The sequence below is a fragment of the Callorhinus ursinus genome, unplaced genomic scaffold (assembly GCF_003265705.2).
Source record: "Callorhinus ursinus isolate GAN/ISIS: 27379988/994484 unplaced genomic scaffold, GSC_fseal_2.0 scaffold72, whole genome shotgun sequence".
In the NCBI taxonomy this organism is placed as follows: Eukaryota; Metazoa; Chordata; class Mammalia; order Carnivora; family Otariidae; genus Callorhinus; species Callorhinus ursinus.
In genome coordinates this window covers 636,982-656,511 of record NW_027397134.1, presented here as the reverse complement: position 1 = coordinate 656,511, position 19,530 = coordinate 636,982, and the positions used below count along the sequence as shown (strand labels likewise).

Genomic DNA, 19,530 nt, shown 5'->3' with positions numbered 1-19,530 from the left:
AAGAACAGACAGACCCTTGCCTTGGCTCAGCCTCTATCTGGCCTCATTGACCTTGAGCAAGTTGCTTTGACCTCTCTAAACCTCAGCCTCCACCTCTGAGAAGTGGGTATAACCCCATCTACCCCGTTGCTGCAGAGGAGCTCAAGGGAGCCTATGAGCGGCAAAGTGAACCTCGTCTAGTAATAAACAGCACACGCCCACATAGCATCATGACCTAACCACAGCCTATGAAGGTTGACTTTGGCCCCAACTTACACCCGGCTCCAGCAGGGGTGGGGACACAGCCCATCCTCCCCATAATCCTCCCCCAGAAGACTTGGCCGGGGTGTTTCTACAGTTGCTGCCGTTATGTAGTGAAGCCATTGTCACTGGACAGGTGCGGGCACGCGGGGGACCGGACAGGCAAACAATAGCTGAAGGGCAGTGGGAGGCAGAACCTGGCCGGTCACCAGGCCCCAAGCCAACTCCAGGCCCCGGGGGGCCACCAGATCACTCAGCCCAATCACTGCAGTATTTGTTCCACCGCAAGGGGGCACTGGAGAGGCACAAGGAGGTGCCCTGTCTATCTAACAGTGCTAACACCCAAGCCCACCTGCCCGGTGTCCAGCCTCATCCTCTTGCCTGGGGTTCCCTGGCTAAGGACCTGGGGGGAAAGGACGGAGGCAGCACTGGTCACCATCAGGGATAAATTTGCAAGTCCTTAAAGCACAGGGGCTGTATCTTGTCCAACGACTTCAATCCTGCGGCACTATTCAGCAGAGTTAGGGGATTTAGCGGACACCGACCCATCAGAAATGATGCCAACTGGAGCCGGGTACTGAGGTCCCTACTTGTGCCAAGCATTAACCCTTTAATTATTGGCATGTGGCCATTCTGAGGGACTCAGGGGAGGGACAGCTGGAGGGCGCTGGGGGGGCCTGGGGTCACACCTGTTTGCCCCCTGGTAGGAAGAGGTTTTGATATTTTAACAACCAATACACCTATCACCAACAACTGAGCATAACCAGTCACTCAATATCTTTTCCATGTAAAGTAAGCCAACTCCATGTCCTTAGCTAACATCTAGGTTCCTCTTTCTGCAAAAGTAGGGGTAAAAAGATCCCCATAATTGCACATCAGCTGATATCCTTCCTTCCCTCCTTCATTAAACAAACATTTGCTGAGCACTCACTCTGGGCCAAGTTCTACAGGAGGTGCCCCAAATATTGCACTATGCCACCCCAATTAAGGCAGACACAGAGGGTGCTGTGGGAGTCGGAGGACAGAAGGCAATGGCAGAGCTTTTCAGACATGTGCTATTTGGGCTGGGTTTTGAAGGAGGCATAGGAGTTCGGTAGATCAGCTGAAGGAAGGACATTCCTCCAAGCCGGGAGAGCAGGAGAAAAGGCAAGATGGTGACTGACTGGCACCCAGCCCCCTTCCTGGGGGGCCACTTACCTCTTGTTCTGGAGAGGCGAGCACTGCCTCTTTCCTCCGCCTTGCTTCCTTGGACTCTCTCTCTGTCTCCCGGACCAGCTGCTTAATGAAACCCCCTGGGATGACAGAGAAAAGGGGAGGGGGCGAAGACGGTGGAGGGCTCTTGTCTTCCTCCCGAATCTGTTTTTGCCGAGGGCAAAGAAAGAGAAAGCTCAGTGAGTGAACCAGTGGGAGCAAGCCGACCTTTGAAAAGTCTGCAGCGGAGCCCGGGAGGAGGCTGAGGAGGACACACACGACCAAGCACATGTATGAGAGGCCGCAGCGAAGCAGATGAGGTTGGGCGGGGCTCTGGGACACCTTGAGACAGCACATGGAAATGGAACGCCTGAGCCGCAGAGGCCAACCTGCCAACGTGATTTCTGCCCGGGATCAATTTCCTCATGAGGTGAGTTTGGCCCCTCGGTTCCCTTCCTTGGCATGGAACAGACTCGGGGAGGACCTGGTCCGTAGGGAGCTTTTCCAAAAGGGGATGGACCCCAGGGAACCATGCACATTCTCTGCCTCAGCTTGCAGTTAAAATAACAGTCAGTCAGTTACTCACCTACAGCATGCCAGGAACATGGGAGGGTAAGGAACGGCTTATATAAAAGTCCAACCCTGGCGCGCCTGGGGGGCTCAGTTGGTTAAGCGACTGCCTTCGGCTCAGGTCATGATCCTGGAGTCCCGGGATCGAGTCCCGCATCGGGCTCCCTGCTCGGCGAGGAGCCTGCTTCTCCCTCTGACCCTCCCCCCCTCTCATGTACTCTCTCTCTCTCTCATTCTCGCTCTCTCAAATAAATAAATAAATCTTAAAAATAAATAAATAAATAAATAAATAAATAAATAAAAGTCCAACCCTCTGGCGACAGCCCACTCCGGTGACCCAGGCCTGTGGCTTCTTGATGGCCCTTAAACAAGGATCCAGGCAGCCTGAGGCTCCCCACACTGGATCTGAAAGCTGGCAGGCTGGATACTGGCATTTTACACTAGAAACATGGCCTCAGCCCAAGCTGGCTGGAGTTGGCGTGTAGCTGAGACTCCTGTGTGGACCACAATGACCTAGGGATTGAGGCAACGGGACCTGCTCTTGCCAAATGGGCTGTATCTTTAACCAGCATCACTGTGACTGCCCAGGAGGGAAAAAAAAAAATCTGCAGGGCTTTCTATGGCAGAACCACACACTGGTTAACATAAGCTCCTTATCAAGGTCCTCATGTGTGGCTGGCAAAGACTTGATCTCTGCAGCCCAGCTGATAGAAGGGGAATCCAAAGGAGATAGGAGAGACCAGGAGACAAAGCAGAGGCCAGGGGTTAAGGCCAGTTGATGCAGACCTCTATCCAGGGAGAGAGAAGCAGGGAGCATGCGAGGCTGGGCTCCCGTGGACCCCACGCCTCTCCCTCTCGATGGGGACTGAAAGCCATGTCATAAGACAGGTGAAGCTTAAGACCCACTCAGCAGGTGTCAGCCTCTTCTTCCTGCAGCGTTATTCGCAACGCTACCCCCAGATCAGTCCGGGAGGAACAAAGGCAACCAGGAGGCAGCCAGAGAGAACTTCTCAACCACCCCACCCCTCAGCCTCCCATGCATCAAGTCATACACGAGGGTGGGATGTGCGGTGAAGGAGATAGGAGGCATCAGAGAAAGAGACAGCCCTTCGTGGTATCTTGTGAGAAAATACAAAAGGGGAAAAGAATGACTGGGAAGAAGGGCCCGTTTCCAGTTCTCCATGGTGACAGAAGGCAGGAACCACAGAAACACATCTCCACGGCAGAAGTCTGGCAGCCAACAGCTCTGTCTCTGCCCCACCGCCCACACAAGCCCAGTGCTCATGGGAGCGGCCATGACGATCCAGACAGGACAGCTGGTCTACCCTCATTCCCCCGCAGCCTACTGAGGAACCGGAAGAGACCCAGCAGTCATGGGAGGAGTTCAAGGAGATCATGAACTGGGTTGGAGAGGCTGTGGCTAACCAGAGCTGGCTGAGAGGGCATGGATGGGGGGAGGGGGGGCCTGGACACGTCACAGGGAGGCGCTGGATGCCAGACTCCTCGCCTGAAGCAGGAGGGGACAGCCTGGGCCACCCATGCTCTGACGTGTCCTCTGACTTGGCGGTTGGCCCTACAGCTGTAGCCTGAGCCCTGAACGTTACTTTCCTTCTGCTCCCACAGGGCGAGGCGTGATGAGATGGCCATGCCGAGGCGGTGTCAGGGCTGAGATGGGATGACACAGTGCTCTCTGCTGGACAGCACGAAATGTGGCTTTATGGATGCACACAGCACACGAGACGGACAGATGGAGTCGCGGTGGGGTGGGGGAGAGAAGAGAGACACAGGTTAGCTCTTGGACGCAGCCCTCCTCCCACCCACCCCCCAGCAGCGCCACAGACCAAGGTCACACGGCTAGGCACAGCCCCCCGGGGAGGACCCCGGTCAGCACGGAGGCATGGAGTCGGTGGCCGGGTGGACAGCGCCCCCAAATCCTCTTTTCCTTGACCCCACGCTTTGATTTGTCATTGAGACATAACACATGTCAGAAAATACAGAAGTATACAGCTCAGCGGCTCTCCCCCAAAGACCGTATCTATTTAACCAGCACCCTGATGAAGAATAAAAAACATCGCTCTATTTGTAAGATCAGGCTGATCTAATTTATGGTGTTGAAGGTCGGAGGGGCTGTTAGCTTTGGGCTGGAAAGGGGCACAAGGGAACCTCCTGGGGTGATGGACACGTTATCTATCTTGATCTGGGAGGGGGCCCACAAGTGCATCACATGTAAAATTTCACCCGGCTGTACAATTAATTCACTGGATGGCAATCACAGCTCAATTCAAAAATAAACAAAACAGGGGCGCCTGGCTGGCTCAGTTGGTTAAGTGTCTGACTCCTGGTTTCGGCTCAGGTCATGATCTCACAGGTCGTGAGATGGAGCCCTGCGTTGTGCTCAGCAGGGAGTCTGCTTGAGATTCTCTCTCCCCCTGTCCCTCTGCCCCTCCCTCTCCACCCCACCCCCCACCCCTGCTCGAACACACTCTCTTTCTAAAAAAAACTTTTAAAAATAAACAAAACATTTCAGCCCCCCTGACCCTCCCTCACTCCGCCTTCTTAAGTTACTGTGTGTGCCCCAGAGGACAACCACAGTCCTGACTTTGATAGCACAGAATAGTGTGTTTTTCCTTTGTGAGGGGGCAGTTGACACCACAATTTGACCCCACGCATTAGGAAAAGACAGGAACCAAAGCTATTCATTAGCCCAGTGCTTTGGGGGGAAACGATTTAGCATGTTTAACATCATCCTGAGAGCCTTTTTTTATAAAGGGGGCTCATTTATTGTCACTGTTCCCAATGTACCAAAAAAAATTAGAAAAGAACCCCCCAACTCAACCTCCCCCAACATCCCCAGCATCAAATTGAGAGTCTTGACAAACGTTCATAACTTAACTTTTGCCCAGAAAGGGCTCTTCTGGAAAACAAGTTTGAGGAAGTAATCCTAAAGCAGAAACTTTTATCACTGGGTCCCTTAGAGCACCCAAACCAGAGACACAACCCCTGGTGTGCAGTAACTAGACAAGGTCAAATAAATCCCAGCCCACCTAACTTGAGGGAACACTATGAATCCATCAAGAAGGGTATTTAGGAGACATTCTTAAACAGCTCCACGGAGCTATCATTTCTAAGGCCAGCCGTAAGATCTGCCCATTTGTAAGCATACAGTGTGACGTCCTTAGATGAGTTCACAGAGTTTTGCAACCAAGACCACAATCCCATCATCCCAAGAAGACCCTTCCAGACCATTTGCAGCCACTAGCTGTACCCTCCCTCAGCGCCGAGCCACCACTAAATCTCCGTCTATTGCTATAGATTGCTTTTTCTGGACGTTGGCTATAAATGGGATCCTAGCATCTGCGATCTTTTGTGTCTGGCTTCTCCCACTTTGCAGACCGTGTTTGAGGCTCATCCGCATGGCTGTGTACGGGACCACTTTATTCCTCTCTGATGCTAACTGGTGTGCCATCGCACGCATAGCCCTCGTCTTGTTTATGGGGGTCCCGATGAGAAGCGCTGCCCTTAACAGTCCCATAAAGCTTTGTATGCCATATGCTTCCATTTCTCTTAGGTGGATCCCCGGGCGTGGCACTGCTAAGCTTTGGGGTCACATCGTGTTTGACTTTTTAAGAAACCACCAAGCTGTTTTCCCAAGCGGCTGTACCTGTATGAGGCTTGTTGGGGAAGAGGGCACTGAAACACGGGGAAGTGCTCGTGTCGTCTGGTGAAGATCAGAAGGCAGAGCGCAACACTGCACGCACTACACCATCCAGAACGGGCAAAACTGGGGCACCTGGGTGGCTCAGTCGTTAAGCGTCTGCCTTCGGCTCAGGTCATGATCCCAGGGTGCTGGGATCGAGCCCCACATCGGGCTCCCTGCTCCACAGGAAGCCTGCTTCTCCCTCTCCCACTCCCCCTGCTTGTGTTCCCTCTCTCACTGTGTCTCTCTCTGTCAAATAAAGAAATAAAATCTTTAAAAAAAAAAAAAAACAGGCAAAACCCAAAACACTCCACGGAAGGCGAAGAGGGGGAGGAAATACACCAAGTTCTTGGTGGAGGCGGTCATGAGTAAAGGGATGGGTGTCTTCTCCTCCTTCTGACTTTTCTCAGACCTGTGCTGGGCCTGCCCACCAAGCAGTGTCCCTCCCCGACCCCTCCCAGCTCCGTGCTGGAAGATGCCCCCCTTCCCCCATCATCTCAGAGTTTCCAAAGGCCTGGCTGGCCTGCGAGTAGCCACTTTCAGCGGCTTATGCACTTACCCATAAGAAGATGACTTGCACAGAGTTCAAGGCGATCCCACCCGCTGTCTATCTTAGAAGCTGGAGAGGTGGATCTTGGGAGGTGGGGGGAGGGGAACCCAGGCTGGGCTGGAGCTGGCTCCCACCATCTCACGGGAGCCCGCTGGGGCCACCTCTTTCCAGCTCCGCGTTCTGTGGCGTCACCTTAACAGCCAAGAAGTTGGCTCTGGGGGTGTTTATGCCCCAGAAACCGGCAAATGCGTCAGGGCTTTGGTTCCAGGAGCTGCCCGGTTAAATGTTTACCAGCATGTGACTGGCTGAGATCCCAGCACCCCTGGGGGGGACCTGGCCAAGAGGAAGTCTCAAGATCCAAAGATCCAAGAAGGGACATTTCAGCTCTGATGAGGTCATGAGCCCATGAGGAGACCCTGGGAACATGTCTCAGTGCAAACAGCCAAGTCTTTGCCTTGAGGAAAAACCCCCCACTGTGTGGACTCTCCCACTGGCAGGCGGAGGAAGCTGGAGAGGGCGTACAAGGTGAGATTCTCTGGGGGGGGGGATGGCAGGGAGGGGAGACCCTGGGGAGGCCCCCAAGTGACTCACGGCCAGAGTCAGCGCTGCCACGCGCCTGGGAAGTAAAGCCCAAGCTATGAATAGGCCCGACGTGAGGCAGCCGCCCTGTCCACAGCCCACCCCCCTTCCCACCCAGCGCAGGCCTGGCCAGCCCAGCGGCTGCTTCCCAAGGATCGCCCTCAGCTTCAAGGCTCCAGGGAGAATCCTGGCTGTCAGTGCGGGCTGTCCTCAGCCGGGGCTGCTGGCCTGCCCAGAGGTCCCACAGCACAGGGGGACAACGAAGAGGGAGCTCTGCGTGGGGCCATCACTCCCTGCGTCCTGCCCCTTGGAGGCACCAGGCCAGGCCCAGTGACCCAGGGCCAGGAGCCAATGCCACTGGGGAGGCTTTGTCAAGCCTTAATTTAAGTAGGTGTTCTTATCACCATGTTCCTTTCCAGGCCTAAAATGCGCACCTGCTGCATCAGCTGCTGTTGTGAGCCATGAGGAGGCCCCAGATGCTCAGAATTCATCCTATAACGTCTCCGGTCACCGCTTAGGGGTGGGGGAGGCTGGGGAAAGGAAAGGTGATCCCCAAAGCCGGGGACAGCTTGAAACAGTTTTTCATGAACGCATGCTGGATCTGAGTGGCCCCACAGGGCCCTCAAGGCTTTCCCTCTCACCCCCCAAATGTCCAGTCGTGACGCAGCAGTCAGTCCTCCAGTGACTTCCCCTGTCTTGATAGAGGCCCAGGTGGCCCTCACAACCATCTGCCCTAACGCCTCTGCCCCTTGCTCCTCCTCAGCAGTGACACTGACCTCCTGGAGGCACCTTCTACACAGGTTCCCACCTCAGGGTCTTTGCACATTCTGTTCCCTCTGCTCCAAATGCTTTTCCTTCTGCACAGTAAGTCTTTGCTCAGACTCATCTTGTCACTGATCCTGCCTTCACTGTTTAAATTGAGGCATAGCTCCCATCCTTCCCACCCCACCCTACCCCGGGATCGCCCATCATTTTATCCTGTTCTTCCCCCACCCCCACCTCAATTTATGGCTATTTCACTATCCATCATGCTATAGATTTTGTTTTTTGTTTAGTTTCGGACTCACGTTGCAGAACATGGCCCTATGAGGGCCAGAATTTCCGTCTGTTATGTCCCTTTATTTAGCTCCAGTGCCTAGAACAGTGCCTGGCACATACTTAGCTCTCAGCAAATGTTTGTTGAATGAATGAAGGAGTGCAGGAATGGGTAATGATGAGGAGTGCAGCCAAGAAGGGACAGAGCAGACCCTTGGCAGCGAGACTGTGGCAGGGATTTCTGACATTCCCCCCTGTGCTGTCTGCATCGGGGTGGGGGGCATGGCGCAAGGGGCAGGCAGCATGTTATCATGGCCCAAGTTCATGTCTTGCCACCACCACTAACTACCCTGTGGGACCCCAGGAAATTCTCTGAGCCTTATTTTTCTCAGCTGTAAAATGAGAGGAGAACACCCCCATACTGAGCATATTTTTGATCACCAAAAACTGCTCTGAGTCATAGTTTCATTTTTACTGGACTCCATGGGTGAAGGCTGGCCTGCAGGCCATCAAAAGGAATGGGATCTTGCCATTTGCAACGACGTGGATGGAACTGGAGGGGGTTATGCTGAGTGAAATAAGTCAATCAGAGAAAGACATGTATCACATGACCTCACTGATATGAGGAATTCTTAATCTCAGGAAACAAGCTGAGGGTTGCTGGAGTGGTGGGGGCTGGGAGGGATGGGTGGCTGGGTGATAGACATTGGGGAGGGCATGTGCTCTGATGAGCGCTGTGAATTGTGCAAGACTGTTGAATCACAGATCTGTACTTCCGAAACAAATAATGCAACATATGTTAAGAAAAAAGAAAAAGAAGAAGATAGCAGGAGGGGAAGAATGAAGGGGAGTAAATCGGAGGGGGAGACGAACCATGAGAGACAATGGACTCTGAAAAACACACTGAGGGGTCTAGAGGGGAGGGGGGTGGGGGGATGGGTTAGCCTGGTGATGGGTATTGAGGAGGGCACGTTCTGCATGGAGCACTGGGTGTTATGCACAAACAATGAATCATGGAACACTACATCAAGAACTAATGATGTAATGTATGGTGATTAACATAACAATAAAAAAAAAAGTCTGGCCTGCAGAACCCAGCCCAGGGCCCAGCCCAGGATAATTCTCCAACATTCAGGGAGAACCTACTATGTGCCTAGCACTGAGATAGATCCTTACACCCAAATTGCCTCCAGCTCTCCTTGAATTCCTACCAGACCTAGAATTTATTTATTTTAAAAGTTGTTTTCATGGGGGGCGCCTGGGTGGCTCAGTCATTAAGCGTCTGCCTCTGGCTCAGGTCATGATCCCAGGGTCCTGGGATCGAGCCCCACATCGGGCTCCCTGCTCCGCGGGAAGCCTGCTTCTCCCTCTCCCACTCCCCCTGCTTGTGTTCCCACTCTCGCTGTCTCTCTCTCTGTCAAATAAATAAATAAAATCTTTAAAAAAAAAAGTTGTTTTCATGTTCATTCCCACAACAGCACCATGTGGCTGGCATCCCTCCCTTAGAACAGACAGTGACTCAGAGAGGTTAAGGCACTTGCCCAGGGTCACCCAGCAAAAAGGTCAAGCTGAGACCTGCCCCCCGGGGCATCCCACTCCTCCCACCCACGCTCTGCTCTCATCTCAGCCCCATGCCGGTGGTGATAAGCAAAGGCCAGTCTGGGGCCGCCAGGTTGGGGCTTGGAGGCACCCTATGTCCTGGCAGCACGTTGTGGAACCCCAGGAAGTTGGCTCAGGTAGGTACATTCGTGGGTAACGCAGGGTGTGCTCTGTTATTTGGTCAGTATCTGTTGGGTGTTAGCCTGTCGTAGTCTGAGGATCAAGGGGGTTAACAAATTCACTCAAGGTCACACGGGAAGGAACGGGGATGACCTGGTTGCCTAACCTGCTCCTTCTGCTCGACCCTGAGATCTCGGCCCTTCGACCCTGGAAGGGAGGTAACCAAAAGCTAGGCCATTGATGATAGCCCCACGAAGGTCTGGGCACTGCTCTGTGCTGAGAACGTGAGGGGTCATGTCACTGACTCCCACCCTATCCTAAGGTGGGTTCTGTGAGCCACCCCATATCAGAGAGAGGGCAAGTGCCTTGCTTCCAGCCAGGAAGTGACAGAGCTGCCTGCTGGACCCGCGCGGTCTGACCTCAGAGGTCATGGCCACGACAACATCCTGGCATGCAGGGATCAGAAGACGAGGTGGGGGTGGGCGGGGGGATAGGAAGATGCCCCTGAGCTGGGTATCGTCCATTTGCCCCTTCAGACCCATCCTCCATCTCTTTCACCTTCCGGCTTCCAGGTGGGTTCAAGCTCACGGGAATCACCCACTGGCAGAGATCAGAGGGCACCTGCGCTCTCGGCTCTCCCTGCTGGGTGGCCACGGGCTGGCTGCCTCCCACCACCGAAGCTCCCCTCCCGAGGCCCCCTCTCCTATCCTGGTGGCGGCTCCCTCCTCTGCCTCTTCAGTCCTGGAGGAAAGAAGGGCTCCTACTGTTGCTGGCCCCAGCATGCTTGCACTCAAGAGAGGTCAGCCAAGTTTCCTATAAAGGACCAGAGAGGAAGCCAGTCAAGCACTGAGGGCACAGGGTGTTCTCCCTCGCAACTACTCAGCTCTGCCTTTGCATCCCAGAAGCAGCCCTGGGTGATATGCAAATGAAGGGGTGTGGCTGTTTCAACACAAGTTTAGTTTTTAAACCAGGCCAAAAGCTGGATTTTGGTTCTGGCCAAATCGGGAAGCATGAGGTCAAGGCTCCAACATCCATGCCACATGCCCTCTGAAGACCGCCCTCAGGCTCTCCTTGCTCATCCCTTCTTCCCAGGCACCCAGGTCTGGGGCCATTTCCCAAATGGAAAGGCCCTAGGTCTATGCAGGTTGCTGGGGGAGGGAAGAGTGGAGGCTCGGTTCATCTTTCTGGGCTTCCTAATGCCCCGCTTCCTTCTTTAGCCTGCTCTGTCCTCCAGGATGCTGACCACTAGGGTTGCGGTCCCCCGGGCTCCCTTGCTCTCTGACCTCCTGTTGAGTTTGGTCAATGGAAGGCTCTGGAACGAGACCTGCATATGGGAGGAACTAGAGGTAGGGTATTTGTCCCCCTGCCTGCCCTGCTTCCTCCATCTTGGGCCCCAGTTTTGGCAAAGGCTGTGTTTCTCCCTCTACAGCCCTAAGCTCCTTGGAGCAGTACCTCTCCAGGGACGGACCGCAGTTAGCCCTCATGTTCCTCTATTAATCTTCTCTGCCTTGCATCAGGCCCAAGGCTAGTAACCCACCACTGCTTGTCCCTTGCTTCGTTGGTTTCGTTAACCCCATACACACCTCTTGGAATTGTTCCCTCATTAAAAAGTCTCTCCACATTACCAGCTGGGTGTGCTGTCTCTGAGTAGGACCCTGCCCAACACAGCCAGGGGACAAGTAGGTTTTAACTCACGCATCAACTCTGACAGTTGCCTCCTGGAGTGTTATATGGGAACGACTCTGAACTTTTATCTGGGCTTGATGGAAAAGAATGCTCTGATTGATTATTAATGTCTGCCCTGGGCGTGGAAGGAGGGAAAGATACACCATTGCTGCCTATTTGCCAGCTATAGGCTTAATGGACAAAGTAACTCTCATGATTCATGCATGATCCAGCCAAGTTCACCCAGACCTTGAGTTTGATGGCCAAAGAGCCACAGAGTAATGAAAAGAGACTTTGCCCAACACAGAGACACCCTTGCCTCATCAGAGCAAGGGAAGCCCACAGCTAGCAAGTAGCTGAGGATTCAGGCCACACTTGCAAAAACCCACACTATCCTAGAAGATGAGAAGGGGGTGGTGGGGGAGGTGATGAATGAGAAAAAAGAGCAGGGAAGTTAGCAGTAGGAAAGAGAGATAGTGAGGAGAGAGGGAGGGAAGAGCAGGGGAGGCACTGATGGAGAAGACAGGGAGGCAGGGGGTGGAGAAAGCAATGTCCACTGTCAGAGAGCCTCAGGGGACCAGCCCCGCTCACAAGGAATTTCCTGGATGGAAAATCAATGAGTCCTTTCTTGGTCATACCGAGCAACGGGGAGCTCACTAGTAAGTAAGGCATTCATTGTGCTTTTCTCCTTTGGAACCAGAGCAACAAAGCCTTCAGAGGCCACAGAACCCACCTTCTCCGATCCTGGCACAGAACCAGGGTCTTCATCTCCCTATTCCCTGGGGTCTGCCACTTTTTCTTCCTACCCACAGAGCTGCCTTGTCAGGACAGCCACACACGGGCCCCAGTTCTGTTCTCTGGAGCGATAGATAAGGTTTTCCATGTAACACATGTGGGGTCTGCCCCCAATTTTCTCATCCGAAGCCTTCAACCATTTCTTGGGTAAGAGATTTCTCATGGCTCCCAGATCCTTCAGAATGCCGGCCACTGTCCCCTGGGAGTTTTTTAGATGGTTCTCTGCAACAGAGTGGACACTTCCATTCACAAAGGCTGACTGGGGTGAACAGAGCGGACCTCTGATCCCTCAGTGGGCTGACCTCAGCTTTGGGGGTCTCACAGCTAAGCTTGGGCCCCACCTGCCTTCTGTTAAATCTCCTAGGGCTGCAGCGCCCCATCTGTCAAGTGGGGGCACCAGCCTTTCTTATCCACTTTGCAAGGTGGTAGGAGTACTGGATGCTCTGTACACCTGTGAGCCAGGACTTTCCCAGCAGCCCTGTCTCCGATTGTCCCTAGTCAAGTTCCAGTCTTTCAGGTTCCTGGACCCAATTCCAACAGCAGGGGTGCTCCCCACACAACACCAAGCTGTTCTCAACACCAGCAGGGTGATCAAGAATGAACTCCATTCAACGCAATTCTGACACCATCTACCTGGAGACAGTATGACATTCTGCAAGTAAAGGGCTCAGTCCCACAAGACCACCTTCCACTTCAGACACCAATCCTGAACCCGAGTTGTCACCTATGTTTCTGACCACCTCTGGCTATAAATCAGAGGTTCCCATGATCCCCATCTTGGGTCTGATACATTTGCTAGAACAGCTCAGAACTCAGAGAAACATTTCACTCCCCAGATGATCACATGCCTATTATGAAGGGATAGAAGTCAGGAACAGCTAGATGGAAGAGAAGCTCAGGGCAGGGGATGGGGAAAGGGTGGGGAGTGCCAGGCCTGATCCAGGGCACCACTCTCCCCAAATTTCCGTACGTTCACCAACCCAGAAGCTCTCCAAACAGTATCCTTTTGGGTTTTTATGGAGGCTTCGTTAAATAGGTACGATTGATGAAATCATGGGCCACTGGTGATTGAACTCAGACTCTTGCTCCTGTCCTGTCTCAGGGGTTAGGGGTGGGTTCCAACCCTCTAAGCCCATGGTTGGCTCCACTGGCAACCAGCCCCCATCCTTAGGTGGTTTTCAAAAGTTAACATGATGTTAACATAACATGGTTTCAAAAGTTTCGTGGTATTAACATAACAAAAGCCACATTTATCACTCTCATGCTTAGGGAATTCCAAGGGTTTGGGGAGCTGTGAGCTCTGAACAATGGATGAAAACCAAATATTTACGAGAAATATATTTTGGTCATCTGAACATGGCACACAGGTCAATTAAAATCTGCAAAAGCTTTGCACCTCAGTGGCTGACAAGCCAGCACCCACCGGCCCACCGGCCCTCGCCTCTATCCCCAAATCAAGCAGTGAGGGTTTCTTGGAGAAGTGATCAGAGAAAAGTCTGGGTCCCTCCAGCACATCACCACTCCCCTCTCCATATCTGTAGTTGCCCCACTGACCTGGGCTGGCCACGCGCCCCTGCCAGCCACCGTATAGCCTGATGAGATGTTAGACCTCACAGATTGGCCTCCTGGCCTCATGCAGGGATGGCCAATACTGTTTCTCCCTCATGCCAGCACCAGCTGATCTGCAGTTGGGAACTGCCTGGAGTGTTACATTGAGAATGATTCCACACTGGTGGAAAAGCGTGTGGTGATTGACTAGTAATGCCTGCCATGAGCACAGGAAGGGTTAGGGGTGGTGCCTCTGCCAAGTATCTGCCCTTTGCCGCCTGGTGTTCTGCTGGCCACACTGAAGCAAGAAGCCGGTCATACTTCTGCTGGGGGCCTCCCCTGAATGCTTTTGGGGTCTGAGTACCCCACAACAGGCTATCTTCCTCCCCCTCCTGTGTTGCTATCTAGAGCTATGCTGTCGAATATCGCAGCACCTAGCCACATGTGATTTAAATTATTTAAGTGATTTTAAATGAAGTTCAATTAAAACGTCACCTTCTCAGTCACACCAGCCACATTTCAAATGCTCAACAGCCACATTTGGCCAGCAGCTACCCTAGTGGACAGGACAGATACAGAATATTTCTATCATTGCAGAAGTTCTATTGGATCACATTGGATTAGATCCGTGGTTTTCAGTAGGTGTGATTGTGCCCATCAATGGACGTTTGGCAATGCCTGAAGACATTTTTGGTTGTCACAACTGGATTGGGGGCAGGGGTTGCTGGGGGCATCTAGCAGGTAGAGGCCAGGGATGCTGCCACACATCCTAGAGGACAGCCCTCCCACCCCGCACCACACACAACAAAGAATCATCCAGACCCAAATGTCAATAGTGGGGTGGTCGAGACATCCTGCTCTAGAAAATCCACATCGAATGGAGAAAAGCATTAAGGGGGAAACAAGGCCAAAATAGTCTTGCTTCAAATAATAAATAGCAAAGAACAATAATGGACTAAAAAAAACTGAGAAGAGGAGCTGACCCACTGTTGACCAAAGAAGAGAAGAAATTCCTGGATCCATCACCACTTAGTAGCTCCGTGCCCTTGGCAGTCACTAAACCTCTCTGATTCTCAGTTTCCTCGTCAGTAAAACTGAAATACCCCCCTCCACAGGATTACCAATGGATTCAATGAGGTCATGAGCATGAATGGGCTTTGTGATCTGTCCGCGAGAAACGGCGCGGCGTAATTTACTAATGAGCTCCTGTTGTTTATTACACTAAAGATAAAGTCTCCATTTTATTCTGCATGAGGTTGGGGGCACTTAAGCCTCGAAATCTCACTTCTTGATCTGCAAAATGGGGCTAATAACTCATGCCCCAACTCACAGTAATATCCAGCACCAATGAGACATTTAATCCCATTGAGCAACTGTCTCTATCTCTCTCAACTCAACAGCTAATCCAGTCACCCTCCGTGAAATTGAAACTCAAGCCCCAGCTGGTACCCACGAAACAGCTGAAAATGCATTCAGTCTTTTACGGGCTGAGAAAAATTCCCTTGGGACCCCGGCCCCCGAAATTCCTGTTTCCCTGAGCATGAGTATTGGCCAGGTATTTGGTGAACCCACCTTGCCAATTCTCCAGGATCTTTGCTTCATTGCCAGAAACTGTTGTTCTTAAAGGGAATGAAGCATTAGGGAGAGGTTCAGTGCGAAGCAGGGCAGAAAAGGAAAATCACGGAGCTGGGTGAGTCATGTCCAGGGGGAGGTGATTCAGATGGCGCCCCTGGATCCTTCAGACTGAATGGTGTGTGTGTGTGTGTGTGTGTGTGTGTGTGTGTGTGTGTGTGTGTGAGAGAGAGACAGAGACAGAGAGAGAGAGAGAGAGAGAGACAGAGAGAGACAGAGACAGACAGAGACAGACATCTGCCTTGATAGTTATTGTGATACCCCTCCACCACCTGCCGTGGGCTATTATCCCAAAGACCTTGTTTGGTGAATAAAGATCATATTTGTTGCCTCTGTTGACACAAGACCCAAGATTTAATCCTTTCCTTTGAGGCTTGCACGATGATGATGGAGAAGGCCTTGGGGGTGGGGGTCATAGGGAAAACAGGGCTACTATTCCCAAAATGAGGAGCCCTAGGTTGGTCCCCAGTGCCAGCCTTGAGGGCAGGGGCTGTTCTAAGCCCACTGCTGGCACTGCAAAGCTGTGTGTCCTTGAGCAAGTTGCTTCCCCTCTCTGTGCCACAGATGCAATTGGATCTGACAGCACCCAGCAGCCCTCCACTTGTCTCAAACCCACTCTGACCATTCTCCATTTTGCAAACAACTCAATTTCACACAGTTTCACATGGTACAAGGGCACCAATGAAAAGACATGGGGGAACTGTAAACCATGTCATTAAGTGAAAGAAGCCAATCTGAAAAGCCTCCATGCTGTATGATTCCAAGTATATGACATTCTGGGAAAAGCACAACTCTGCAGAGAGTAAAAAGATCAGCAGTTGCCAGGGGTCGGGGAGGAGTAGGGGATGATCGGGCAGAGCACGGAGGACAGTGAAGATGCTCTTCATGATACGGCAATGATCGATCCATGTCATTACACATTTGCCCAAACCCCTAGAATGTCCACCACCAAGAATGAGCCCTAATGTCAACTATGGACTCTGGGTGATGATGATGTGTCATGTAGGCCCATCCACTGGGCCAGATGTCCCACTCCGGCCCAGGATGTGGATAGTGGGGAGAGACTATCCATGTGTGGGGACACGGGGTACATGGCAAATCTCTGTACCTGCCCCTCAATTTTGCTATGGACCTGAAATGGCTCTAAAAAAATAAAGTTTATTAATGAAAAAAATTAACCGAAATTAATATAACACTATATGTTAACTAACTGGAATTAAAATAAAAACTTAAAAAAAAAGTCAAGGCGAGGCCACATACCACAACAACTAACCACCTGCTTAAAACGGACCATTCAGGGGCGCCCCGGGGGGCGCACTCGGTTAAGCGTCCCACTGTTGGTTTCAGCTCAGATTGTGATCTCAGGGTCGTGAGATCGAGCCCCACGTCGGGCTCCGTGCTCGGTGTGGAGTCAGCTTGGGATTCTCTCTCCCTCTCCCTCTGTGTCTCCTGCTCATGCTCTCTCCCTCTCCCTCTCTCTCTCTCTCATTCTCTAAAATAAATAAATAAATAAATAAATCTTTCAAAAAAAGAAAAAAGGACCATTCAGACAGTTGTTTTTATCTACTAGGTGAGCCAGGCCCCACTGAAGGGCTGTCTCATCATGGCCCAGTAGAAACAGCTAGAGTTCCTGTTCTTTTGGCAGCGTTAGGAAGTCTCTTCGGCTTTGGGGCCTTCTGTTCTCATCCCGAAACGCCGCCAGAAGGGCTTGGTCTTTCTCCCCTGGGTGACACCGACCTTCGGATATTTTGCAATAATCAGGCCTGAGCAGCCCCCTCTGTGTTTTCTTAGCTCGCACCCGAGGAAAGGTGGGTCTCCAGCTTTGGTGGGCACCAGAACCGCCCGTGGGGTTTGAAATCTGTAGGTTTCTGGGCTCCTGTCCCCAAGACTGTTCCGTGGGTCTCGGGAGAGCCGGGGACTCTGCTGTGTGAAAGGCCCCCCCAGGGGAGGCTGATGCCCCCCACTTGGAGAAGGGCTGCCCCAGAGGTTGGGTCCCAGAAGACAGCTCCAGGATAGGGCCACCCACCCCCCCTCAGGTTTGGAAGGGGACACTGAAGCCGGGGAGGGACTTGTCTGAGGTCACAGAGTCAGCAGGGCCTGAGTTGGGCTACTCAAGGTGACCAGGCCTGCGTGCAGGTGGCACCAAATATTTATTCATTGGTGACGGGCAGCCCCTCGGAAGTCAGGCGACTGAGAGCCTCTGCTTTTCCTCTTCATCTTTCTGTCTCCACCCCCAGGCCTCCTCTTTCTGTTATATTCCAGAACTCATCTACAGCCGACTGGACACAGGCCCTCCCCAAGCCCACCCTGGACCTATTTTCCAGAGACAGAGCACAGCTCGGGCCAGCAGCAAACACAGCACTCAAAGAAACCACCCCCAGGTGGGACACGGGGGAGCTCGCGTGGGCCCCCCCCTCCCCCCGCCTCCGCGAGCTGGTGCATCGAACTGGGCAGGCAGCTTCCTGGCCGGCCACAAAGAAAAAGCCAGAGCCCAGGTTTCCAGGCCCGGTGGGATGGGAGCCCAGGCCTCTGCCGGGTCAGGGCCAGACGGGGCGGCGTGGGACCAGCCAGGCTTTCTCCCCTCCAGCCGCCTCTAGGAGAAAGCCCGCACAGAGGCTCCGGCGAGGGCCGGGCCCCCTCCCTGTCCCCACCACCCACAGGGGCCTGTGAAACTTCTCCATTCAAACAGACGCCTGGTCACTGGGGAGCCAGATAAGGCACCTCCTGGGACCAAGGGAGGATCAAGTCAGCGCCGCATGAAATCCAAGCTTTGTCTGTGAACCCGGCGTTCCCCTCCCCCACCACGCACCTGTTTATTGAAAATAAAAGGCCATTACCGCGAAGGCTTGTCCTCGTCAGGGTGGGGAACTTGGCGACAGGAAGAGTTGGTGGCCTGCCTGCAAACTGACACCCCGTTAAGCAGAAACCACTGATAGTGGAGGAAAAAATACGAACCCCAAACATAGGTCGGCTAAGATGCCACCCTGGAGGGTACCCATGACTCTGCACGTAATTTTAAAAATGATTAGCAGACGGCTGGGGCCCGACAGACAAAAGGGATCCTTAGAAGAGTCCGCTCACCCCAGCATTTTGTTCTAAAACATCCTTCCATGAAAGACTCGTGTTTTCTATGTGGGCCATACGGGTTGCCGGAGGCCGTCCAGCCAGAGAGGCCCCAGGACGACGGACCGCAGGTCCGGACACGCGCTGCCCCGGCCCCCAACAGCACATTCTGGAAAATGATACCCATCAGCTCGCAAGGTGCCCCTCGTAAAACCTGGTCCCACGGTACCTTCTGCGCACGAGGCCACAGGTCACGGGAGCCACACCGGCCCGAGAGATCTCCCCGGGGGGCAGCGCAGAGACCCCACCACGCCCGGACAGCAGGGGCGAAGGAGAAATGTCAGGAACACCCTCACACACATCCCCTTCCCTGACTGCTCCGCCCCGTCCTCCCTCCCCCTCCCCCCTGCGCCAATCCGATGGCAGCAGCTGAGCCAACGAGTCATTTCTAAAATTAGCCGGTGAGCCCCAGGTCTGGCCAGGAGACAGCAGCCCCGGGGTGGCCGTTGACCAGGCATCGGACAGCATGGACATATTTGGTGGCGCGGAGCAGGGGAGGGGACAGCACATTCTCACCCGTCATCCCTGTCGCCGGCAGGCCGCACACTCCCGCCTCTGCCCCACACAGATAACCGGAGGCCGCAGGGGTTGGGGGAGGAGGAGAGCGAGGCTCTGCTCTCCAGCTGGACTCTGGAAAAAAATAACTGGAGCCAGTTCTGGTGTCTCAGAGTAAACAATCATGCGTCACCCGCCGGACACCCACCTGCGGGCTTCACTGAGCTCATTTACTATTCCCGACAACCCTGCGCGACGTAGGGGTTTCCCCGCACTCATTTGACAGACGGGGAGACTGAGGCACAGAAAGCTCAACCAACTCGCCTGAAGCGGTAGAAAGCCAGAATTCGAACCCAGGCAATGATGGCCCCAGAGCGCACAGTCGTAAAAGTTGCAGCCAGTAGGACACTATGAAAGGTACCGTGTCCGCTGCGCAGAAGGAGAAAAGTAAGGACGTCGATAGGTTAAGAACATCATGAGTCCCCACAGCTAGCAAGGGACTCCAATCTAGATCTTTCTGATTCCCAAGGCCACGGTCATTCCATTCAAACATGGCATGCTGCTTCTCTTAAGAAAAGCAATTTTATTTTTTTATTTATTTTTTTAAAGATTTTATTTATTTATTTGAGACAGAGAGAATGAGAGAGAGAGAGAGAGAGGGCGCGCACATGAGAGGGGGGAGGGGCAGAGG

General features: G+C 53.1%; 1 protein-coding gene across 3 annotated transcripts in view; it reads right to left on the bottom strand.

Moving 5' to 3' along the window:
• MYO18B (myosin XVIIIB) overlaps positions 1–18,645 on the bottom strand; it is a 264,944-nt gene extending 246,299 nt beyond the window's left edge. For all 3 annotated transcript variants that reach the window (XM_073886782.1, XM_073886784.1, XM_073886783.1), the window contains exons 1-3: positions 18,514–18,645; positions 3,601–3,714; positions 1,438–1,587 (exon numbers count right to left, since the gene is read on the bottom strand). In XM_073886782.1, the coding sequence (XP_073742883.1) occupies positions 1,438–1,587; positions 3,601–3,648 (198 nt within the window). In that variant the 5' untranslated portion in view covers positions 3,649–3,714; positions 18,514–18,645. The remainder of the gene's footprint in view (positions 1–1,437; positions 1,588–3,600; positions 3,715–18,513) is intronic.
• Positions 18,646–19,530: the final 885 nt, after the last annotated feature.